We start from the raw sequence: 25870 nt of genomic DNA on the forward strand, positions 1-25870 counted from the left end.
TGAAATGCTGTCCTCTGCTGGCAAAATATAGTACCACCAGCAGCACTGTGAGAAATTCATTGGTTACTCCTGGGCTGAAGATGCGGCTATTTGGAATTGGGGGCTTGCAGCCTAAGATGAGAAACCACTGTACAGGAAGAGCAAGAGGAATGCACAGAGGGCAAGGAGTTATGCAGGGATAGGGATGGCTGTGCTTGGGCTTTATTATTGATCTGCATGGACTGGGGACAGGATGTGTCACTCTGGCATTATTGTTCTATGGGCTAGACAGGTCCAGGTACTCTCCACTCAGCACAGGATCTGGGTGGGGGAGAGGCAAAGGTTGTTCTAAATCATCTTTTGGCCTTGATTCAGTTTGCCAGCAGCAAATGCAGTCCAAGCAGCTGGGTTCAGGGGAGGATCTGGCCCCATATTTTGAAATACTTTAAATAAAAGCTTTACAACAAGCCAAACAAGATGTTTTGTTGCAGAGCAGTAAAATTTTAGCTCCTCCTCCCCCCACCCCTGACTTTGCAGCACCCCTCCCCTCAGGGTCTGTTTCCTCTTCTCCTCCCTGTATTGGGAGGCCATTGACTTTGGCTCTGCGGCTTCTCTCAGGCTCACTCACTTCCACCATTAATTGTTCAGAGTCCTGGCTTGTCGGTGGCTTTTCTGGTACTTTGATTTTCTCACTATATTTTGTTTTCTCCCTTAGACAAACATTGGTTCCATCTTGGCATCAGTAAATCCGTACAAACCCATCTCTGGTCTGTACAGTGCGGCCGCCATGGACCTATACAGACGGCATCACCTGGGTGAGCTGCCGCCCCATATCTTTGCCACTGCTAATGAGTGTTACTGCTGCTTGTGGAAGCGTCACGACAGCCAATGTGTTCTGATCAGGTTAGAGACTAAACATACAGCTAACCCCCGGTTGTATTACACTCCCCACTCCCACCATCCTGTGTGCAATGGCACCTGTGTTCCTACCCCTTGTCCCGCCTATGCCTGCAGTAGTGGTGGAGATGCCCCACATTTGGTCCTACAGATCACTTACATAAGAACATAAGAACTGCTGTACTGAATCAGACCAAAGGTCCATCTAGCTCAGTATCTGTCTATAACAGTGGTCAATGCCAGGTACCCCAGAGGGAGTGAACCTAACAGGTAATGATCAAGTGATCTCTCTCCTGCCATCCATCTCCATCCTCTGACAAACAGAGGCTGGGGACACCATTCCTTACCCACTTATTCTCCGTTCTCCCTGGGTGGGACAGCCACTTGCTCTGTTCTGGGTTTGTGAATGTATCATGTCTGTTCCTTAACAGCGGAGAAAGTGGAGCTGGAAAGACTGAGAGCACCAAGTTGTTGCTCAAATTCCTGTCAGCTATGAGCCAGAACTCTCTAGGGGGCCCTGCATCTGAGAAGAGCACCCATGTGGAGGAAGCAATCCTGGAGAGCAGGTACAGTTCATCTTCATGGGAGAGACAACCATTGAGCAGTCGGGGACAGTGTCTGCAGGGGTAAGAGGGGCCCTGTATGGCTGGGGCAGCTGTCTGACCTTTATCACACAACAGCCCTTTCACCTCACTGAACAACTAACTGCTGGAAGGCATAGAATGATAGAATCATAGCGTCTGAGGCCAGAACGGATCATTAGGTCATCTAATCTGACCTTCTGTGTGGCTTAAGCCATCACCCAGCACTTGCACATTAAACCAAACAATGGAAATGAGACCCACAGAGAATAGGAGGGACTGAGGTACACCAGCACTCCAGGCCCCTGCAATGGCAGAGGAATGATTAAATGGACTATACACAGATAATCCTGGCAAGTGACATGCTGCAAAGTAAAGCGAATCTCCCCCCCAAGATCATTGCCTATCTGACCTGTGGGAAAATTCTTTCCCAACCCCACATATGGCAGTCAGTTAAACCCTGTGCATGTGAGCCAGCTAAGCCCCTGAGGGAGAATGCTCAGTGCTACCTCAGAGCCTGACCCTCCCCATCCAGTGTCCCATCTCTAGTAGTGACCGCTTCTGATGGTTCAGAGGAAAGAGATTAAAAAACCTGCCAGAATACATTGGTGATGGCAGTGGGGTGGGGGCAGGAATCCCTTCCTGTCCCTGAAGGTGGCCAGCTGAAACCCTGAACTGCGAGCACCAGACTCTGAAGCATGAACGTTCAGGTACCACAGTGATGAGTGCTGTATAAGAACCTGAATAGAAAAGACCGGAACGGACCTTCGCAGCTGGTATTGGCACATCTAAACAGTGATGGTATTAAGCAGGGACAGCGTAAGAAACATACACTCTGGAAGTCCAGACCCCTTGTAAAGGGCCAGTACAGTGACTGTGTCCCAAATAGCCCTTTGTTGTTCTGCGGGCCTGTGGCACTTCAGCACTGTTTTCTTCCATGTCTGCCCTGAGGCATGAAACACCCCCTAAACTAATCTGTAAAACCAGTACCCTGTCCTCAGACCCACCTCTGTCACGGGGCCTGTGATACATTGCCAAATGGTAATGGTTGGGCAAGTGGCTAGCAGGGATAACTGACATCACTCAGACCCTAAGTCTGTTTGTCTTTGAAATCTTTAAACTGGGCCTGCAGTGAGTCTGTATAATGTTATGTCCCTTTTGCTGCTACCCTCTTCTTGCTTCCTCTGTGACTTCAGTTTGTTACAGATACTTGTTGTGTTTGTCTTTAAATAGATTGTAAGCTGTTTGGGGCAGGGGGTGTTTCCTGTTACTTGTGCAGTACCTGGCATAATGTGCATCCATCCTAGGCCTTTGGGAGAAGTTGCAATATGAATAGTAAGACTAATATTATATACTGATTAGATTCCCCACTCTGGGTTCCATGCTGCTGCATGAGTTCAAGGTGAGAGTTCTCCATTCTCCTTGGATGTATAAGCAGGGAAGTGTGATTACCACTGTATATAGCATTGGTGAGACCGTTACTGAATATTACATCCCGCTGTGGTGTGCAGACTTTAAAAAGAGTGTTGACAAATTTGAGAGGACTCAGAGAAGAGCTACAGGAATTATTCAAGATCCGGAAAATTTGCCTTATACTGAAAGACTTAATATGTTTTGTTCAGCCAAGAGAAAGTTAAGAGGTGACTTGATCATGGCCTATAAGATTTCTGATGACTGAAGGTGCTTTAATGTGGCAGACAAAGGCATAACAAGATCTAGTTTCTGAAAGTGGAGCTAAACAAAGTCAGATTAGAAATAAGGAACACATCTCTGACAAGGAGGATAATTAATGATGGAAACAACTTATTCAGGAGTGTGGCAGATTCTCCATTAATTGGTCTTTAAACCAAGCCTGGGAATCTCTTTCGAAAAGACACACTGTAGCTCAGCCAGAAGCAGAGCAGTCCCTAGGGTAGGGCGAATCGGGGTGGTCACCCTGGGCCCCACCTTTTGGGGGGCTCCCTGGCGGCCACCCTGAATCGCCGTACCTAGGGATGGCTCTGTGTGCATGTTGTGCAGGGGGCACTAGGCTGGCCCCTGGGGGAGAGGCAGACAGGCTGAGGCGGTTAGTAAGGGGCCTGGTACCTGCAGCGGGGTTCAGGTCCGCACTCACCGGCAGGAAGCAGTTGGCTCTCGGTGTCTCTTGGGGAAGGGGGCGGAAGCAGGGAAGAGACAGGGTGGGGGTTTGGGGGAAGGGTTGAAGTGGGAGCGGGGCCTGGGGCAGATGGGGGGATTGTCCTGGGCCCCATGCCCCCTTGGGAACAGCCCTCTTCAGAAGTAATGGACTCAGTGCAGGAATCCTTGGCGAGGTTTTGTGACCTGTACTATGCAGGAAGTCAGATAAATTACCATAATGGTCCCTTATGGCCTTAGTGGTTAGTTCCTTTCCTTCTCCCTGGTAGCCAGTTAGAACGAGCCCCAGACGAGATATGATGGGAACAGTCCTCAGCTGTGCTGAGCTCCATGCTATATGCGAGTCTGCCTCAGACCTATGTGGACCCCTCTGCTGTGGTGAACTGTGTCCCCATATCTTTGCTATTGATGGGGACAGATGAAAAGGTGGTTCTAAGTCACTTTTGTGCTTCCTGTGACCTGGGGCTTGGCTGGGAGCTGATCCAATCTCCAGCTCAAATTAAATCAGTTACCGGCTTCTCTAACCTGTGCCAGCTAGAATGCCCTCTAGGGACCCTTTTCCTGTTTGAACATCGGTGTTGTGTGTGGCATTCAGGCTGTGCCCTCTCTAGCCTCCAAATGGCTGTCATACCCCTCTGCCTGAGGCTGGAGAATTCTCAGCAGCACCCACAAAACAGCTTGAGGGTCACCTTTTTATGCTACTCCAGTGGCACGGAATAACCTTAGTGGGGCTGAGGAACTGGGCTAATGCATGCAGAAAGCCAGCAACGCTATTGTTAAATTTCAATTTCAGACTCGCTCATATTAAAGGCTCTCCTGTGTGGTGTAATGTTATCGTAATCTTGTTTACTTGCTTTTTGTGAAGTTCATGCTTTGTATTTTTTCCAGAAATCTAGTCTCTGAAAACTTCCTTAGCCCAGCTGGGTTAGTTGCAGTGATGTTCTTGTTTGTTGTGTTCCCCTATTTTAGCTTCTTCATTAGAAATGTTAACGTATCTCTCACATTTACCTATTGCTTGCTTGGTCTCTTCAGGAAACTTGATTTCCAAGACAGAGAAAATGTATGAAAATATCCAGATTTGTACTTGTTTATTGAAACTTCAGCATAATGTTTCTAGTTTTGAGATTTTTACATGAAGATGCTTCTTTGTTAAACTGATATTCTTCCTCCATGAAAGAAATCGAGTGCTAGAGGATTTTGAAAGGTTCATAAAACAGGTTGTTGATGTTTTCTCTAATATTTATTTTATTTTCCCAGGGGTTCTACTCCATCCTCATCCTCCTCGACCTCTCTGCTCCTTTTGACACTGTTGATCATACCCTCCTTCGTGACATTTTGTCCTCCCTTGGCTTTTGCGACTCCGTCCTCTCCTGGTTCTCCTCCTACTTCACTGGCTGCACCTTCAGCATCTCTTTCGGTGGGTCCTCTTCCTTCCCTCTCCCACTGTTCATGGGGTCCCACAGTGCTCTGTCCTTGGCCACACTCCTCTTTGCTCCCTTTACCCTTCTCTCTGGGTGACCTCATCTGCTCCCACGGCTTCAGCTCTCATTTCTAAGCCAATGTGTCACAGATCTACCTCTCCGTTCCTGATCTGTCTCCTTCAGTCCAGTCCCATATCTTTGTCTGTTTCTCTGACATCTTCTCCTGGATACTTCTCACTGTCCACTTTTTAACATGGCCAAAGCCAAACTCCTGATCATTCCTTAGAAACTGTCATCACTCCCCCGTTTTCTGTCACTGTTGACAATACATCCTCTCTGCCATTCAGGTTTGTAATCTGAGAGTCATCTTATCCAGACTGTGTCTAAATTCTGCAGCTGCTTCCTTTGCAACATTTCCAAAATCCAATATTTTTTCTCTCTCCATATAGCTAAAACTTTGGTTCCAGACCCTCCTCCTCTGCTGTCTTTACTACTGCTGCCTTCTCTGCTCAGGCCTGCCTGTCACCGATCTCTGGTGCCTTCAGAATGAAGCATCTAAGATCATCCTCCTAGCCTGTCACTTTGTCACCCTCACCCCTTTTAATTCCTGCCCTGCATAGGCTTCCTGTTCTCCACTGCATCAAATGCAAATACCGTCCAGGCCCTTCACAACTCTGTTCCACATACATATCTACGCTTGTCTCTCACTGTGTTGCCTCCCCCATTCTCTCTGCTTCACTAATAATGGCAGCCTTAAATGACTATTTGTCCAGTCTCCCACAAATGCCTCTGCACCTTCTTCCATGCTGCACTTTATGCATGGAATGCCTCCCTGAGCTGAACTGTATAGCCACTCCCCTCTGCTCCTTCAAGTTCTTCCTCCAGAACCACTTCTGCCATAGTCCCTGCTAGAAATCAGCTCTGCAGTGAGCACTTGTGGCTGCTGCAGTTGGAGAGAGCTGATTTGATTGAATTACTATTATTATTTAAATTCAGATTATTTACAACCATCAGGGTTGTCAAACTGGTAATTAACCTGAATAATATAACTGTGGTAACCATGTGATCTTATTATCCTCACCCGTGTCCTCCCTTCCCCTTCTGTTTGTCATGGTCATTTTGTTTTAGATTAAACCCTGATCCTGCAAACATGTATGTGTATAATATTGTGCATGTGCAGTGTTGATGAACCAGTGGGACTACTTGTGTGTAAAGTTACTTATGTGTAAATATTAGCAGGATCAGGACTTAGTTAGTAAGCTGTCCGGGGCAGGGACCACACTTCCTGGTGTGTTTGTGCAGCGCCCAGCACAGAGGAACCTGGTCCTGCACGGGCTGTCTTGGTGCTATTGCAGTACAAATGATTTCATTTTTGCCTTTGTTTAAAGCCTGTTTTTCGAAGGATAAAGTATAAAGGTAGGGCTTGAGGTTTTGTAAAGCTTTCCCTGCATTTCAGTGTCGCTCCCTTTACATAGCTAACCTTGTCCAAAGTCAAGACAACCTGCTGTTTTCTGCAAATTCCAGCAGTATTTGATCTCAAATAACATTGTAGGTCATAATTATTTTTTTAACCTTTTCATAATCCTGAACCTGCTTTTCTTTGAAACTGCACAGGTGAGACTATGGGAATCATCTACACATTCAAAAAATATATTTCTCAGAGTGATAATGCAATCCTTTTGTTAAAAATCACAATGAGTTTTAGTGTTAAATATAAACTTTTACAGAGCATTCCTGCAATGTGGCCTTGACTTTTTCTTTGTGTTGTTTTCCCCACTGGACTTTTAATCTTTGTATTGGTTAAACCACTGGCTCTCAACCTTTCCAGACTTCTGTACCCCTTGGAGGAGTCTGATTTGTCTTGTGTACTTCCAAGTTTCACTGCACTTGAAAAGAACTTGCTTACAAAATCAGACATAAAAATACAAGTGTGTATCTGCACACTATTACTGAAAAATCACTTACTTTCTCATTTTTACCATGGAATATAAATACTTGACTTACATTTAAGTGTATAGTCTACAGAGCAGTATAGTATAAACAAGTCATTGTATGAAATTTTAATTTGTACTGACTTCACTAGTGCTTTTTATGTAGCACGTTGTAAAACTAGGCAAATATCTAGATGAGTTCATGTACCTAGTGAAAGACCTCTGCATATCCCTAGGGTACATGTAAGCCTGGTTGAGAACCACTGGCTTAAACTATTAAATGGAATATTTCTAATCCTGGTCCCATTTTGCCTGTTTGAATGAAATTGGCTTTTTCCCCTTGAAGTGTAATTGATATTGTTCTGCAGAGAAACAATCAAAATCTCTAAGCAGCTCACTGCAGTTATAACCCAACGTTGTCCTGGTAGTTTGAACCAGCTGAGGCTGCTGGAAAGCTAGTAAGACTTGAATCCAGTTGGGAGCATATTTAGTATACTTGAGACTCGATTCCAATGGTAAATAATAGCATAAATGTTCTACTTCATTTATGAACTCCACTGGTTCATATTCCAGCATGGCAATCTAAGTCATTGATCTGTACAAAGCAAATTAATTTAGCATATATATTTCTCGCTTTGTGATTGTTTGAAAACATGTAATGTTCTCCCCCTTATGGTGTTGTAGTTATGCCATCCCATTTTCAGACAGGGAAGTTGTGGCAAAGAAGTGGCTTGCCCAAGGCCGCAGACAGAGATCGTGTGAGAACAAGGGTTGGGACTAGTTCCGCTAGATCAGTGGTGGGCAAACTTTTTGGCCTGAGGGCCACATCTCAATATGGAAATTGTATGGAGGGCTGGCTAGGGCAGAGGATTGGGGCACATGGGAGGGATGAGGGCTCCGGCTGGGGGTGCAGACTTGGAGGTGGGGCTGGGGCTGGGGCTGAGGAGTTCGGGGTGCTGGAGGATGCTGTGGGCTAGAATCAAAGGGTTTGGAAGGTGATCAGGGATGGGTCAGGGGGTTGAGGTGGGGGTGGGAGGGGGAGGGCTCAGGGGTGTAGGGTCTGGGCGATGATGGAAACAGTGGCCCGTCCCCCCTCCGTAGGCAGGGCCATGCTGCTCTGCATGCTGCCCTGTTCACAGGCACCACCCCTGCAGTTCCTATTGGCCGTGGTTCCCGGCCAATGGGAGCTGCAGAGCCGTTGCCTGGGGCAGGGGCAGCATGCAGAGCCCCTTGCCTACTCCTATTTCTGGGAGCCCCGTGGATCTGCTGCACACGTGGAGCAAGGCAAGTCCCCGACCCTGCTCCTCGGCTGGAGCACTGGAGTGGGGAAAGCTAGCAACCTTGCTCCCCGCCAGGAGCTTGAGGTCCAGATTAAAAGGTTTGATGGGCCGGATGCAGCCCATGGCCCATAGTTTGTGCACCCCTGCACTAGACCACCAGAATCCCTGCAGGTTACTGTGTGTGGATTTCAGCCTGAAACCTTAACAACTGAGGCTTTTCCATGCTGAATGGACATTAAAGATCCCAGGGCAGTTTTCTTAAGACAGGGGTTTGCCCCAAACTTTGGTGACCTTTCTGAAAATCTTGGGCAACAAGAGTCCAATTTACCTCTACTGCATAGTGTTGTATTGTGCATCCTGTTAACAAATTATTGTCCTGGCTCCTCTGGCTTCCAACAGCAATAAAGGCATAGCCAGGAAGGTGAGTTGTTTTGGATGTGAGATAGGCCCAAACAGTGCTAGTGCTGATTGCCCACATAAACCTGGGTCTGACTGAACTAATCCCAATCCGAGTGTTTAATGCCTATTTAGTAGTGTGTTATAGCTGCCTCTTGCCAACACTGCCAGCCTCTCCCCTCCAGCTCTGCCTAGCTTATTTTACCTGCCGTTTTCTCCCCACTGTGTTATGGTGAACGTAATACTGAGATGGCAGAATGCACCTGGTGCAAAGTTAATCCTGTCTGAGTCACACTGGTGTTGGTGCTGCTGTTCAGGTCCATGATTGTCTTCCTTCCCCAGCCCTATCCTGGAGGCCTTCGGAAATGCCAAGACAGTTTATAACAACAACTCCAGCCGCTTTGGCAAGTTCATCCAGCTGCACTTCTCCCATCATGGACATATCCAGGGAGGGCGAGTCACCGATTGTATCCTTTCCTCTTGCTGCCTCTGCCCCTTCCTGCTCCAACACACACATCAAAGAGGGGAGGAGCCTGTGGAGGCTGAAAATGGGTGGGCAAATTTCCCTGTAATGGTGTGATTTTCTTTGTGTCTTACTTAGAACAGGTAAGGCCATGTCTGCGCTGTGAGCCCTGAGGAGTTTGCACTACTTTATCCTTCCCTGCATCTATAGATCCCTTAATATCTATGCATGAGATCAGAACAAAGTTTAGGTTCCTCTCCCAAAATATCATGAATACTTTAATCCATAGAAGTTTGTAGAAGAGCAGGCCTGTTATATCATTTAGTTTATTCTGCTCCCTTGGAAAACAACAAAAGATTTTCCCCCTTTGTGTATGTTCTCTTGGGATCTGCGGTCAACAGCCAAGTCCTGGCTGGGAGTTAAGAAGACATTGTCTGCCATGTCCAAGCTGCACTCAGACATAAGGAGCAATGGCAGCTGTAGGGAGCCAGTTACAGCTCCCTGATATAAGAGCTGCCCAGTGCCAGTGCACAGGGGCAACCCTAAGATATGCCGGGGGAGGACTGAGCAGAGTCGAGATCTGCTCCTGTGCAATCCCCACTGCTGGAATCGCTTTCACACGTCCCCTCCCCTTTCCCATCACACTGGGATTGGGGGTGGGCAGCTGGGGTAGAAGACACTGGACATCCACGGAGTGGTGAGTGCTCCGCAGGCCATCTCCGGCTGCTTTAAAGCACTTTGTGCAGCTTACAAGGCACAAAGAGGCCCTGACAGACTGGAGAATCTGGCCCACAGAGTCAGGTGGCAGCCAAGTTAGTGACTTATTGTGGGGGAAATTTTGGCTTGAGTGACTTGCCCAAGGCCAACCTTGGGTGTCTAAAGGTAAGAGACCTAAATAAGTGACTTGATTTTCAAAGATGCTGAGCACTTCAAATCCCACTAACTCCCAGGGGAGCAGCAGGTGCTTAGGACCATTGAAAGTAATTCTCACTTGTCCAAGGCAGTTGCTGGTACTGTTTTCAAAAAAGAAAAGAAAAAACAATTGGAACAGAGTGACAGATGAGCCTCTCCTCGGCTCTCCTCTCCTCTCCCACTTTCTGCAGGTGAAGTCTCCTCCATCTCAAATAGAAGTTGGGGCAGAAATCGCTAGGTAAGTTTTCTGGCCTGTGTTATGTAGGAGGTCAGGCTAGATTATTATAATGCATCACTTCTGGCCTTAAAAACTATAAATCTCTAGCTTCTGTGACCTCACTGGATACCCTGGGCTTGACCTCTGCCTCTCCCAGGATACTCTGCCCTGCCACAGGCCCTGTGCTGGGCCTGACCTCTCTTCCACTCTCTCTCTTAAGTCTCTTGTTCTGAAAGTAATGCTCATGGCCTTTCAGTGCCTCTTTCCTATAGCCTGAGGCCTGGTCTACATATAAAACATAGGTTGACCTAACTATGTTGCATAGGAGTGTGAAAAATTCCCTAGGAGACATAGTTGTTGACATAAGCCCTAGTATGGACAGCACTATGTATGGAAGAGTTCTTCAGTTGACCAAGCTAACACCTTTCGCAGAGGTGGATGTACTAGAGTGATAGAAGAACAAGGCCGGCGCTTCCATTTAGGTGACCTAGGCGGTCACCTAGGGCACCAAGATTTCAGAGGGCGGCATTTTGCCACCCTTGGTAGCAATTCGGCAGCAAGGGGTCCATCCGCGCTCTGGGTCGTCGTTGGCAATTCTGCGGCGGGTCCTTAACTCGCTCCAGGACCTGCCGCCGAAGTGCCCCAAAGACCGGGAGCGTGGAAGGACCCCCCCCTCCCCGCAGCAGAATTACTGCCAACGACCAGGAGCACGGAAGGACCCCCACCTAGGGTGCCAAAAACCCTGGCGCCGCTCCTGTAGAAGAACCCCATCCAATACTGTAGTAAGTGTCTACGCGACAGCGGCATTGGATTAATTTCCATGGGGCTTGGAAATTCTTTGGCAGTCACCAGAAAATCAGATTGTGATATCACTTAAATGCTGTTTCCTCCTTAACCTGATGCTCAGATTTATTGGAGAAGGTGAGTTAAGTTTGTTTCTGGGGGTGCATTTCCCCACCCTCCCTCAGTCTCGTGAGCCCCTCCATTCTCTCTCTCTCCCTCCCCTGAGGCAGTGTCCAAGCAGGGCTGCCCCTTCTTGGTTGGACAGTGCTGCCTCTGTGTCCAGTCACTGCAGTGAAGGCATCACATTTGGAGGATATTGTTGATAATGTTCTCTTTCCAGTCATTCCAAGTGAGTACCAGTGACACAGGAGGAAGGATGTTTGTTCCTGGAGAGCTTTGTTTTAATGCTCTGCTTCAGAGAAAGGGCCTTTTAAACTCTTCCCTTTTGCCTGGCTAACCTTGCAGCCTGGGGGCCGTGAGGTCAGGCCGTGGCATTTAGGGGCTTCGGCTCCTTCAGTGCCATTTACTTAAAGGGATTTTACCCTCTTCCTAAATAGTCTGTACTCTGCAGTGACACTGATTTTGGAGGGCACATGGCTTAGGCACTTTACTGTAGTTAGACCAGGAGCTGCTGCTGCTGCTGCTATGAGGCTCGTTCCTTCCAAGAGTGTGTGCAGACTCTACCAGTTAGTTCTCAGAAATGGTGCCATGTCAAAATTTGTCCACCATCTAGTCAAGTGATCTATGGCTGCCTATTTTGGTAGGTATGGCAAGACTCTTCCCAACCTTTTTGCCCCTTGTTTTTCATCCCAGAGTAAGGAAGGCATGTTTTGACTAAGGGCACATTTTGATGGGTGTACTTAGCCAGGGAGATTCAGTTGCCGATGGTCTTTGTTTAAGTACCCTTTGAAGTTAGGAAAGTACACAGAACACATTTGTGCTGTTGCATTATTTATTGCACTAAGACATTATGCTGTGTGTCAGTTAAGGATGGCTTATATGTAATCTGCCTAATACACAGTCCCAACAGCAAGGAAATTAAAAGGTAAGGCAACCAACAGCACATATCCTTTAGTCCCCCATCCTGGGAAAGACTCAGCTCATCACTAGCATGGCCTTACTACATATCTACAATGCACCACAACCTTAAACTTTGCCCCAACAGGAATGCTAGCCTTTCAGTACTTCCTTTCACAAATTCCACCCTCACCTCTATCCCAAAAACCTTGACCCCTTCTCCTCCTTTCTCCAGTTTTGTAAAGGGAAATCAGGCCTTGCCAATCAATTCCAATTATTGGGGGGCAGGGGAAGTCATCAAATGTGGACATGGCTGATCCATTGGATATAGTGTACTTAGGGATTCAGAAAGCCTTTGACAAGGTCCTCATCAAAGGCTCTTAAGCAAAGTGAGATGTCATGGGATAAGAGTGAAGGTCCTTTCATGAATCAGTAACTGGTTAAAAGATAGGAAACAAAGAGTAGGAATAAATGGTCAGTTTTCAGAATGTAGAGAGGTAAATAGTGGTGTCGCCCAGGGGTCTGTACTGGGATCAATGCTATACCATGTTAATAATTGGAGATATACCTATCTCCTAGAACTGGAAAGGACCCTGAAAGATCATTGAGTCCAGCCCCCTGCCTTCACTAGCAGGACCAAGTACTGATTTTTGCCCCAGATCCCTAAGTGGCCCCCTCAAGGATTGAACTCACAACTCTAGGTTTAGCAGGCCAATGTTCAAACCACTGAGCTATCCCTCCCCTCACATAGTCATAACTGATTTTGAAAAAGGGATAAACAGTGAGGTGTCAACATTTGCAGATGATACAAAATTACTCAAGATAGTTAAGTCCAAAGCTGACGACAAAGAATTACAAAGAGCTCTCACAAAACTGAGTGACTGAGCAACAAAATGGCAGATGAAATTCAGTGTTGATAAATGCAAAGTAATGCACATTGAAAAACATCATTTCAACTATACATGTACAATGATGGGGTCTAAATTAGCTGTTACCACTCAAGAAAGAGATCTTAGTCAATGTGGATATGTCCCTGAAAACATCTGCAAAGTGTGTAGCAGCAGCCCCAAAAGCTAACAATGTTAGGAGCCAGTAGGGAAGAGATAGCTAATAAGACAATAAATATCAACATGCCTCTATATAAATTCATGATAAGCCCACACCTTAAATACTGCATGCGGTTCTGATTGCCCCATCTCAAAAAAGACATATTTGAATTGGAAAAGGTACAGAGAAGAGCAACAGAAATGGTTAGGGGTGTGGAGCAGCTTTTATATGAGGAGAGATTAATAAGACTGGGACTTTTCAGCTTGGAAAAGAGACGACTTAGAGGGGATATGATAGTTGTTTATAAAATGTTGAGTGGTGTGGAGAAAGTGATGATGGAAATGTTATTTACACCTTCACATAACACAAGAACCAGGGGTCACCCGATTAAATTAATAGGCAGCAGGTTTAAATCAAACAAAAGGAAGTATTTCGTCACACAACGCACAGTCAACCTGTGGAACTCCTTGCCAGAGAATGTTGTGAAGGCCAAAACTATAAGAGTTCAAAAAAGAACTAGATAAGTTCACCATGCTCCAGACATCCATAGCCACTGTTTGCCAGAAGCTGGGAATGGGCAACAGGATACATCACTAGATGATTGCCTGTTCTTTTCATTCCCTCAGAAGCTTTGGCCAGTGGCAGAAGACAGGATACTGGGCTAGACAGACCATTGGTCTGACACCGTATGGCTGTACTTATGTTCTTAGGCACGTGCTCATATTTGGGGAAAACTGATCTCACAGAAATCCTTGTATTCATCAAAGTAGCCATTCCTTTGTTGAAAATCGTCTTCAGTACAACATGAATGACTGTGATATGCAAAACATTTTCCCTGTGCTCCATATTAATGCTTTGCTTCAGCTCTTGGGGATGTTACAGGTAGGCTATGGCAAAAGGCATGTTGTATTCGTCTCCTAAACTGTTCAACAAAGCATCTGCATATTGCACTAGAGAATGGACGTTACATCATTTTCTCCATTGACTAAATGCAGCACAGAAAGCTTGTTATGATAAATGATGCTAATTTCTTTTGTTAATTAACAAATAATATAATTCTAAGGAGACCCTGATATTCTTACTAGGTACACATTTGTGATTTTATACAGTCTGTAGTTTTCAAATTAATGGTACCTGAAAAACCCTGAGATTCTTTAGAGATACTTGTTTTCATGAGTTTCTTTCTTTAAAACCAATCTTTAAGTGATTAGTACTTAAACTAATAGAGTTTTTTAAATCCTCAGAAAATTCAAGTTTCCTCAGAGATCACATTCTCAAAATTTGGGGTGGATACACTGTTTTGCCTTTAAAAAACAACAACAAAAAGGAGTTTGAACCCCCATTGTAAATGCAAAATAGAACCCAATTTGAACTGCTGTCACTACTTCTCTTTCATAATAAGTTAGTCAGGTAAACTTTGTCGTAAGTAATGTAACAAAATTAAAGTATCTCAACTTATTGTTTGTGGTAATGCCGATAATATGGTTTGGTACTTTTCATACATACTGTAATGGACAGTATGTACCCCAGAGAAATGACAGGTATACTGAGATCAGGAGAAAGGAACAACAAAATGGATGTCTGTTCAAATCAACAAATTTCACTTCCGCTGTGCTGCCTACATTGGATTGTAGGGAAGATTTAAAAACGGGAGGGTCCTTTCAGATGAGTTTAGGGATGTTGGGGGATACATGAAAGAAAGCATGGAGGAAATGTTTGAAAGATTGACAAACTGCTGGCCTGGAGTGGAGGGGGCAGGGTATCACATGGAGCTCAGCACGGGTAGATAAGCAGAGGGCAGATTTAGCACTTTGCAGGAGAAGACGTTGTTTAAATCTGATACAACAGGAGATGGGCAAAGGCATTCAAAGGGAGCAGTAAGGTGATCAAACCAGCAAGGTAAGGAAGATGACTGTACAGCTCAAAGTCATTATGCTATTTTAAAAAATGAATATTTCTGAATGCATTGTGCATGGAAATATTTTGAATCACTTTTCCTCTAAATGTGGCTTTTTGATGGTGTCTGGGATACATTCCGTGAAGTCCAAGCTAGGTGCCTATCAGACAGGACCTTAAAAGAACAGAAGGAGATCAGCATTAAAAATGAAACACATTTTAAAAACAATATGTTAAATATTTTGTTCTTTCCCTCTAATGTACTCAGTGCCTTTCCAGTGTACCACAGATCATTTTCTAAGATTGGGAACTGGTAGTGAGTTTTGTGTGTTAGTCACGTGTCTACAGTACCTTTTCCTAAGTCAAGTGATAATTACTCAAGGGCCTCATCTTGTCAGTTATTTTTCATGTCATCAGTTTTCATTCATGCAGGAAGTCCAGTTCAGTGGTACTTTCTAGGGGATTAAAAACTCCCGTAGTGAAGATTTTCTAGGATTAAGGGCTAGATTTGTACCCATACTCCTCAGTAAGAGCCCTCCTTGGGCAGAGGTGAAAACCAAAGGGTGGGCAACTCTTGATAGACTTCCATTAACTATCGAAATGTGCCCTTTTTGGAACTAGTGGTGAAATCTTGGGGCTATATTTAGCGCCACCATTTCAAATTTTGGTAGCGGGGGCAAGTTTAACTGTGATTCCTGGGGCTACTTAGGCACCTGAAAACTCTAGGTTTTTTTTTGGCAGATAACTTAGAAATTTGCTGACAGAAGCACTATGTCTAATTCCTATATAAAGAAAGACAAAATATATACAAACAACAATTAAAACCATATATTAAGTTTTGATATGTATGTTTAGAACAATAAAGAGATAATACAGCAAGATAGTCACAATCCCAAACCTTGAGGTATCATAAGAACAGCCATACGGGGTCAGACCAATGGTCCATCTAGCCCTGTATCCTGTCTTCTGATGGTGGCCAATGAGTGCTTCAGAGAGGATGAAAAGATCAAGTGATCCATCCCCTGTTGTCCATGCCTAGCTGCTGGCAAACAGAGGCTTGGGAAACTCAAAGCATGGTGTTGCATCTCTGACCATTCTGGCTAAAGAGCCATCGATGGACCTGTCCTCCATGAACTTATCTAGTTCTTTTTTTAACCCTAGAAGTTGACTGTGCAGTGTGTGAAGTAGTACTTCCTTTTGTTTGAAACCTACTGCCTATTAATTTCATTGGGCCACCCCTAGTTTTTGTGTTATGTGAATAAAATTTCCTTATTCACTTACTCCACACCAGTCAAGATTTTATAGACTTCTGTCATATCCCCCCTTAGTCATCTCTTTTCAAGTTGAAAAGTCCCAGTCTTTTTAATCTCACCTCATATGGAAGCTGTTCCGTACTTCTAATCATATTTGTTGCCCTTCCCTGTACTATTTCCAATTCCAATATATTGTTTTTGAGATGGTACGACCACATCTACTTGCAGTATTCAAGATCTGGGCTACCATGGATTTATATAGATGCATTGTGATATTTTCTGTCTTATCTGTCTATCTTTCCTAATGGTTCCTAACATTCTTTTAGCCTGTATGATTGCCACCGCACATTGAGCAGATGTTTTTAGAGAACTATCCATGATACCACTTAAGAAAAAGATCTTGGAGTTAACAGCTAATTTAGAGCCCATCATTTTGTATGCATAGTGAGGTTATGTTTTCCAGTGTGCATTACTTTGCATTTTCTTTCCTATATACGTTTTGGAACCTTAATACAAGAACTAATAACTTTAACCGGTAATTAAAATTCATGCAGAGTAGTTGCTCAATATCATTGTCCTTACAGCTTCACACCAATCACCCTGAAACATCCACATACTCCTTTATTTTCATTTATATTACCTTCTAGAAAATTATAAGCAAGAAAACATGCACTCTTAATTTGTATATTTGATTTCTCATTAAAAAGCAATGAAGTCTAAAGCATTTGTTTCTCCTCAATCATTCTAAAACATGGAATAACTAATAAATTAGAGGACAAATTCATTTTCGCACTAGCTTTAAAAAAGGAAAGATGAAAAGTGTTTAAAGTGATAATTGAAAAGAAAATATTACAATAGATGGGCCAACATGGGTTTCCTATCAGCTCTAAGACACCTGAAGGTGTATTTTCAGCAGATTAAAATGTTATCACTTTTTCTCAATAGCAGTGTATTTTCTTTTCCTATTAAGTTACTCAGTAATATAAATAAAGTCTTAAACATTGTAATCTGTTTATAGAATGCATTTGCTATTTCTCCAGCACAAATGAAAACACACTTCAGTTCAAGGTACTAAAGATGTAAAGATTAAAATATGAAAATGAAATTTAAAAATTGAACTTGCATTTACAAATGGCTGATCTAAAAGCCTGTTTTAGTCTTTGGAAACTGTTCAATTCTATGATGTGATATAGATGTCCTGAGTCTGTATTTGCAATGGCCCAACTGAATGATTCTTAACCATTTCTTAATGAAAATATAATATATAACCCTGTATGTCTTAAATAATAATAAGAAAATTTGCTCTTGTCACTTCAAGGGCATAGTCATATGCTAAGGAAGTTAGTCAAGAGACCTGTTCTAAGGCTGAATAACCTGATAGGATTAAGAGCCCTCCAGGAATTGTTTAAAAAAATGTCCCAGGGGAATGTAGGCTAATTCAAGAAAGAAAACATTTTTATTTGCTGATTGAGAAGTAGAGGTATGTACAATAACTTCCTCTGATTTTCATCAGGCACATTGACTTGTGTAAGGGCAGCACTGACTTTTACACTGAAAATAAAATTGATCAGCTTTGTGAAGAGTTGAGATCAGCACTTGTCAAGTCCCTTCTCTGGGCCAAGGCTATCCTGAAACTGCTCTATCCTGGCTCTCATCCTATCAGATGGGTAACAAGGAGCTATTTACCCATTTGAATTGCTTTGAGTGCCCCTCTGATCCTGGGGCTGGCGGGGGGAGGGGTGGTGTCAGCTCTCCTGGTCTCTCACACAGAGCTGACAGCCAAGGAAACCTGAGCCAGAGGGAGCTGCTTGTCCAGCTCCTCTGGGACAGCCCTGCAGCAACTTCTCAGACCACAGCTAAGGGTTTCTGGCTCCTCTGGCGAGAGCACGGAGAAGTGGTTCATTTTCCTGTTTGCACTCTGCTGTGGTACGAAACTCGGGGGTGCAGGGGGGAGGAGATGACACCTCCGGCTATATACATTTTGCTGAGGTCTCTCTGTATGTCGAAATGTGCCCTTCTGTAAATTTGCCCTCCTTTTTGTACACCCCCACCTGTATGTCATTTAGTGATTTTGGAGAAGGGATAGCTCAGTGGTTTGACCACTGGCCTGCTAAACCCAGGGTTGTGAGTTCAATCCTTGAGGGGACCACTTAGGGATCTGGGCAAAATCAGTACTTGGTCCTGCTAGCGAAGGCAGGGGGCTGGACTCAGTGACCTTTCAGGGTCCCTTCCAGTTCTATGAGATAGGTATAGGTCCATATATTATTATTATAAATAAAGGCTGGATTCCATGACATGGACAAGAGAGCCTGGGATCTTGATGAGAGGGACTTCCTGGACACTTTGCTCCCATCACCCACAGCTCTAATCTCACACATTATTGCAGAACCCCTGCACTGAGTAAAGGTATTTAGGAAGGTCAAACACTCAATTGAGACCTCCCTGAGACTTCAGTTCCTGCACACACCTTGCTCATGTTTAATAGTTGAGTTCAGAGAAATTTGCATATATGAAGCAGCAACAAGAGCATGTTTTGATGTGAGATTGATTGGATGGTAAGACCCTCAAGATCCCAGTTACCACTTTGCTTGCATTGGCCTTGGAGACTCCCTGAAGGCCTTGCCCTCTCAATGTTCTTCACTGCCATGAATTCTAAGTCTAATGTGGATTTCAGTTGCTACCAGCTGTCCTCTTGTGTTCATTTCAGAATCGAGTTGTGCACCAGAACCTGGGAGAGCGGAATTACCACATCTTTTATGCATTGCTGGCTGGTATCAGTGGGGAGCAGAAAGGTAATTGATCTCTCGGTAAGCTGGCCCCATGCAAACAAAATTAATTTTAATACAGCCAAATGCAAGGTTGAACATCTAGAAATTAAGAGTGCAGGCCACACCTGCAAAATGGGATGCTGTATCCTAGAAAGCAGTGACTCTGAAAAGGATTAGGGGTCAATCCTAAGCAATTGAATATGAGCTTACAATGCAATGTTGTGGCAAAAAAGAGCTAATGTGATCTTTGTATAAACAGGAGCAGTAAGCAGGAGCGGGGTGGCAGTCTTTCCAAAATTATTAACAGCACTTTGGATGGTTGATAAACACTGCTAGCCTTGCCAAAAAAGGAGAAGTGGGTGAGAGGAGAGGGTGGATATCTGTTGCACTAGAGTGGAAAGGGAGTTCCAGGCGTAAGAGGAAGTGGGAGAGAGAGATGTCTTTGCACAGCAAAGGGGAAACAGAGAGGAGTGCACGGAGCTAAGCAAAATTATTTAGGCCTTTGAAGGGGAAGATGAGGCACCTTAAATTTGATACAGAAGGCAGGAGGGATCAAGTGGATGGATTTAAAGAGAGGGAGTAACAGGCAGCAGAGATGTTTTCAAGGTAGAATGTTTGGCAGATGGACAGGTGAGATTTGGAGAGACCAGAGAGAAGGAGGTTGTAGCAGTGGAGGCAAGTGACAACCACAGCCTGGATAAAGGTTTTAGTTCTAGTCATGTGGAGGGGAAGGATGGAATATGTAGATGTCATATAGGAAAAGCAACAGGTTTTGACAGCTGTATAGCTGTGGCAGAAAGGAGCTGAAAATGGCACTGTGATGGTGAATCTGGGTGAGGTTGTGAACAGTGATAGAGGAGGGTGAACAAGAGGAAGTTTTGTGGAGAAAGGTGAGTTCATTTTTCACCATGTTAATTTTGCCCTGGGAGTGGGATATTAGAGAGACATTAAGAGAGATGAGGCTGGAGTGGGTGGGGCGATACCATGGTTTCATCAGCACAGCAAAGAGATAGTAATTGAAGCCATGAGAGCAGAAGAGATAATGTAGAGGGACAAGGATGCCAGAAGGATTCAGTTCAGTTTGGATCTATTCTACTTCTTATATTTTCCTCAAAACTGTAGTGTCTTAGCGCCTTCCAGTCATGCATTAAGTGACATGACTAACAACATCTGTTACGTGTGCTTTGTTCTTCTGTGGCAGCAGGACGGAGGGGAGTTATGTGCTCAGTGCAATGTTTTCTTTTGGTAGGATTTTTTCTCCTACTGTTTGCGCTGCTGTGTTTGTTAGAGAAGGCTGGTCAGAGAAGTGCTCTTGGCACTTGGAGTGGAAGGTGCTGTCGTTTGCAATGGCCCTTAGTTCTCGTTGGAGTTCGTTCCGCAGTCTCGGACCAGCTCCTGAGAAAAATCTGTTATCTGCACAAATAAGCTTCATCTTTACAGCAGAATGTTCCACTGGGCCTGAGGAATGGAGTGGGTCAACCTCTCTTCATCCTAGAGCTTTAGGTTTTCTTTTAGATGTGCTGGACTCAGCCCACTAAACTCCTTGAAGACAAGGACCAAGACCTTGAACTTGATTCTATATTCTGTAGATGGATAACAGGACGTTTAAACACATCCCTAATGGTGTCCATAATTAAAGAAGTACTTAAACATCCAACACTGCAGAAAGCTGAAGAGAGTTTCCTCTTTGGGGTGCATTGTTATGGACCAAATGTCCCTCTTACTGACAGGACATTGCTAGCAGCTTCTTTAATGCTTTCAATCTTTTGTCATTCCCTTTTTAAGGCCGGTCATATTCTCGTGTCTAAAATGCCTAAGAAATGCCTTCTTTAAATAATGAGGATTTTTGTGTTTACTGAATTTATCTCAGGAATGTATTCTCTATGGAGACCACAGGGGGCCTCCTTAGCTGTCCATACGCACCTACACACACTGCCCATTCATTTCAGAGTCCAGTTTACAATGTACCTCCTTGGTTATTAGAACTCTCCATGTACTTGCTGTAGCTGACCTCACTTACCCCTCTCTTCTCCCCTTGCTGACCTTCGTCTCATCTGGTGTTGACCTCTTCTTCGAATGCTTGCTCATGTCAATTCCATTCTAAGAGTGTGCATGCCCACGTGCATGGTCATTGGAGAGTTTTGTCTCAGTGGTATCCATAGAGTTGGCTGTGGTGCCCCCTTAAGTGCCGTGCTCATGCATCCGTATGCCCTCTCAGTTCCTTCTTACCACTCAAGAGAGTTGGTCAGAGTGCCTTGTCTTGCATAGCAAGAGTATTAGTGGTTCTTAACAGTCTATTGTTATTCCCTTTCTGTTTAGTTTGTAGGTACTTAGTTAGCATTTTAAGTACATTTTAGTTCTTAGTTTAGTGGTTAGAGTCCCAACTGGGACTTCGCCCTGGAGCGTTCCCCGGGCTTTAAGCCATGTTCCTCATGCAACAGGCCGATACCTATCAGTGACCCTCACGGCAGCTGTTTGAAGTGCTTGGGGGAATCTCATATAAAAGGAAAGTGCAGGATTTGCAAAAATGTTCTTCCCAGAACTCCAAAGAAGAGGGACATCCACTTGAGAGAGCTCCTGATGGATGCTGCGCCCGACGTCAGAGCCTTCCTGACTGGATTCCACTCCTAGCACCTTGGCATCGGTGTGGAGTGCCCTGCCAGCACCAGGATCCTCCCAGCACTGTTCCCCCTTCCCAGTGCCCAAGAAGCGTCCAAAGAAAAATAACTCCCTGGCATCGTCCAAGGAGGGGAAGGGGGCTCTGGGCAAAGTACCTAGTTCAGGCCATGTGCCCACCCTGGGACTACAAGGGAGTACTATTAAGGTTGTACCCCCTAGCCCAGCCAAGGATCTGACTCCTGGGAGTGGTAGGGGATCCCGGCTTCTATAGGGACGTTCATTGTCCAAGATGGCCCAAGTGGCCAAAGACCTGGTGGGCCCACCAGTACTGGAAACAGCGTGCCAGGCACCAAAAGTGACTAAGGCCCTGCAGCCCAAGAGCACGCCAATTGTTGGACCTCCCCAAAGGGCAGGGGAGCACTATTGGCTCCCGGATTGCAGGCGTTCGTCTATGTCCCCATGGCTTAGGACACTGGTCCCACAACCCCAGTTAACGGCTAGATGGCCCAGATCCCCAGCACCGTGCTCTCCTACCACAAGGCACGGATTGCCAGAAGCAAGACACTGGTCCCCGCGGTCCCGGTACCAGCGAGCCTCCCGCCGAAGATCACCTTGGCACATATCTCTATCACCCTAGGCGCCGGTCCCCCCTGGTACCTGACCTCTTGCCATTGCGGCACCAATCTCTGCTGCCTCGGTACCACTCGAGGGACAGGCAGCAATCCCCACCCTCTGGACATTGGTCTCTGGTGAGAGTTAGTTGGCATACACAGGCCTCACAGCGCCACCATGGTCACTGGAAGGGCACTGTTCAGAGTTGGAGCTGGGTTTCAGCCCATTGCCAAGTGGGGGTATGAATCCCGTCAGCCTGCGAGACCAGCATGGTGTTGGTGGCATGGCAGCAGGGACAGTGGCCTGCTCAATGTCTGTGTTGGAGCCGTTGGGTGGGTACCGGTGATGCCAGTTCCATACTCCCACTTCTCCCCTGTGGCTGTCTTGGACAAACCACCAGCACCAGTTTCAGAACACAGTGTGGAATCCACTACAGGAACAACTCAACAGGCGCAAACACCCAAGGTGCCGTCTCCAGAAAGGGAGGGGGAACCCGCCCCTCCCCCAGTGATGCCCTCATCCTCTTTGTCACCGGACGAAGCAGTGGCTGGGCCCTCCTGGTCTGTTGGTAGTTCCCCTGAAGACTTTAAGGAGCACCAGGCGCTCCTTAAAAGGATGGCTACCAACTTGAACCTCAACATTGAGGAGTTAGAGGAGCAATCAGATGATTTGTTCAACGTCATATTGTCCTCCACCCCAGCCCACATTGCATTACTTGTCCACCCAGGGGTTCTAAAGATTGTTAAAACGCTGTGGGAGAGCCCATCTTTGATTCCAACTATGTCCAAAAGTGTGGAAAAGAAGTATTTTGTCCCTGCAAAGGGGTTTGAATGTCTCTTTATGCATCCACCAGTGGGGGTCGCGGATTGTGTCCACAGTTAATGGCAGGGACAGGTGAGTGACACACCAAAAAATGAAGGCACCAAACGACTAGACCTCTTCGGCAGAAAGATTTATTTGACGGCCAGCCTACAATTCCAAGTATCCAACCACCAAGCCCTGTTGAGCAGGTATAATTTTAACTTATTGGACTCCCTTATCAAGGACCTAGTCCTCCAGTTTGCCATGATTCTGCAGGAGGGCAAAGCGGTGGTGAAGGAAGCCCTCCAGATGGCCTGGAATGCTACAGACTCGGCCGCCAGGGTGGTTGCCTTGGCGGTGGCCATGGGGTGCAGCTCTTGGCTACAGTCTTCGGGGTTATACCAAGAGATGCAGGCCATGATCCAAGACCTCTCGTTTGAGGGTTCAGGGCTCTTCTCTGAGCACACTGACGCGAGGCTGAATGGCCTCAAAGATTCCCGGGCCACCCTGTGGTTGCTGGGCCTCCACACTCCGCAGTTCCAGCCTCCTCCTCCACCTCCGTCCTGGGGGGTCTTCCCAGCAGGGATCCTACAGGTGAAAGGACAAAGACAAAGGGTTTAAGCGATGCCACCCTTCATCCTTTTGCTTGCTGGCTCATCCCGGCCCTTCGAAACACCCTGGGGGCCAGAGACAGGCATTTCAAAGATGTGAATGGGGGCGGCGCCTCAGTCATGTACCTGGATCCATCCTCCTGTTCTTTCCTCAACTGCTTATTCCCCTTCCAGTCGGCATGGTTGTGAGTGACATCAGACTATTTGCTGCTCAACACAAGCAAATGGGGCCTGAGACCCAATCTGGACCTGCGTCACCTTGACAAGCATCTCAAGAAGTTGAAGTTTCACATGGTCTCCCTTGCCTCCCTCATCCCCTCCCTGGATCTGGGAGACTGGTACGCCGCCCTCAGTTTGAAGGACACATATGTCCATATTTCCATTTTCCCAGAACATAGAAGGTTCCTCCGTTTTGTGTTGGGCCAGTGCCATTTCTAATTCATGGAGCTGCCCTTTGGTCTCTTGTCAGCCCCGAGAATGTTTACAAAGTGCACAGTGCCAGTGGCCACTCACCTGAGTAATTGGGGCATTCAAATTTACCCATACCTCGACTGGCTGATCAAGGGCTGGTCTTGGCATCAGAAGTGGCGGCACCTTGATCTGGTTTGCTCCACATGTCCATTCCATTACCTGAACTCCTGCCCCTCTGGAGTTGCCAGCAAGAAGGAACTGAGAAGGTGTGGGGCCAACAGCACCTAATATACTGACGCATGAATGCGGCACTCAAGGGAGCGCCACAGCCATCCCTACAGATGCCGCTAAGGCAAAAATCTCTGATGACTGTGCATGTGGGCATGCACACACCTAGAATGGAATGGACATCTCTAAGACTGTCCTAGGCAGGGCTGGCTTTAGGAAGTGTGGGACCCAATTCGAATACTCGGCGGCGGTCTGGGTCTTTGGCGGCACTTCAGCGGCGGGTCCTTCACTCGCACTGGGTCTTCCGCAGCATGGAAGGACTCGCTGCCAAAATGCCGCCGAAGACCCAGAACGAGTGAAAGACCCGCTGCCGAAGAGCTGGACCGCCGCTGGATGAGTAAAAATTAAAATGTTAGGCACCCTTCTTTAGGGTGCGGGGCCCAATTCGGGGGAATTGGCCTAAAGCCAGCCCTGGTCCCAGGCTTGTTTCTGTTGAAAAATGGGAGAGCAGTTGGTTAGGTGAATCGTATAGTATTAGTTTTATACCCTCCTTCCTGTTAATTTAAATACTCTTAGCAATGAATTTCCATCTTTAAAAAGAGGAGTGGTCTCCCTATATCAGAGGTGAAACCAGGCTTGGAATATCTGGAGCTTGGCCTGTGAATAAAATCATGTGTTTCACTAATTGCTAGTATGCTAGATCTAAAGTCCTCTCCACTACCTTGCCCTCAGAATAACTTAGAAGGGAAAAGTAGCAAAGGATGTCAGCTGATTCCTGAGTAAACTAACACCTGCTCCCCTCTCTGCTTGCTGCAGAAGCCCTGTCTCTCTCTGAACCAGAGAACTATCGCTACCTGAACCAGTCCGGCTGTGCGAGTGATGAGAACCTGAATGACCTAGAGATGTTCAACAAGGTCATGGTGAGTTCTTCTCCTGGGTTCCATGTGGCACTTCCACTGCGATCTTGTTGCAGTTTCTTTAGAGTAATTTCCCCATCTCTGATAGCCTCTGTGGTTAGACTATTTTTGGTTTGGATGGGGTTTGGCCCTCGAACAGGGGAAGCAATTAAAATATGAATGGAACAGGAATATTTTCACAGATTAAAAGAAATGAAGCCCAGACCTGAAAGTGGGAGTCAGCCTGAGAACACCATGCAGGTGCTGCAATGCCTGAGAGAGTCAGAGTGGCCTTGTCTCCAGCACAAAGTTGCTCAAAGAGTCGGACATTGCGTGAAGGGATGCAACATCATGTGACCTGCATGCATTGCTCTGGCATTTCACTTGTGTTATTTAGCACGGCTCGTGAACTGCATTGTCTGGCCTGGTGAGCAGTTTGGGCAGGAGAAGGGACGTGTTCCCTTGAACACACAAAGTAAGGCAGAAGCTAAAGGTTATAAATGTAACTGAGCTAAGTAACCTGATTCCAACACTGTTAAAATGTGTGGTGTGGACACTTCGTACATCTATCCCTGTAACTTGGACAGACCTGACTGTGTGTGTTTGGTGAAAACAAGGCCAAAGAAGTGTATTTAATATATTAAAATATAAGAGAAACAAACTTGAACTAGCAATGACATTGAACCATGGTGATTTTAGTGTAGGGGCAGAGGAGAAA

At 45.8% G+C, this 25870-nt stretch overlaps 1 protein-coding gene across 5 annotated transcripts in view; it reads left to right on the forward strand.

Moving 5' to 3' along the window:
* Positions 1-25870, forward strand: part of LOC115659798 (unconventional myosin-X-like) — a 263102-nt gene that overhangs the window by 72820 nt on the left and 164412 nt on the right. For 2 of the 5 annotated variants that reach the window (XM_030580481.1, XM_030580482.1), the window contains exons 4-9: positions 695-882; positions 1308-1442; positions 8961-9085; positions 11118-11131; positions 18914-18998; positions 25073-25176. In XM_030580481.1, the coding sequence (XP_030436341.1) occupies positions 695-882; positions 1308-1442; positions 8961-9085; positions 11118-11131; positions 18914-18998; positions 25073-25176 (651 nt within the window). Of the gene's footprint in view, positions 1-694; positions 883-1307; positions 1443-4924; positions 5008-8960; positions 9086-11117; positions 11132-18913; positions 18999-25072; positions 25177-25870 lie in introns of those variants that run through there. The other 3 variants (XM_030580483.1, XM_030580484.1, XM_030580485.1) reach the window with 3 other exon arrangements.

Source organism: Gopherus evgoodei, chromosome 11 (assembly GCF_007399415.2).
Source record: "Gopherus evgoodei ecotype Sinaloan lineage chromosome 11, rGopEvg1_v1.p, whole genome shotgun sequence".
In the NCBI taxonomy this organism is placed as follows: Eukaryota; Metazoa; Chordata; order Testudines; family Testudinidae; genus Gopherus; species Gopherus evgoodei.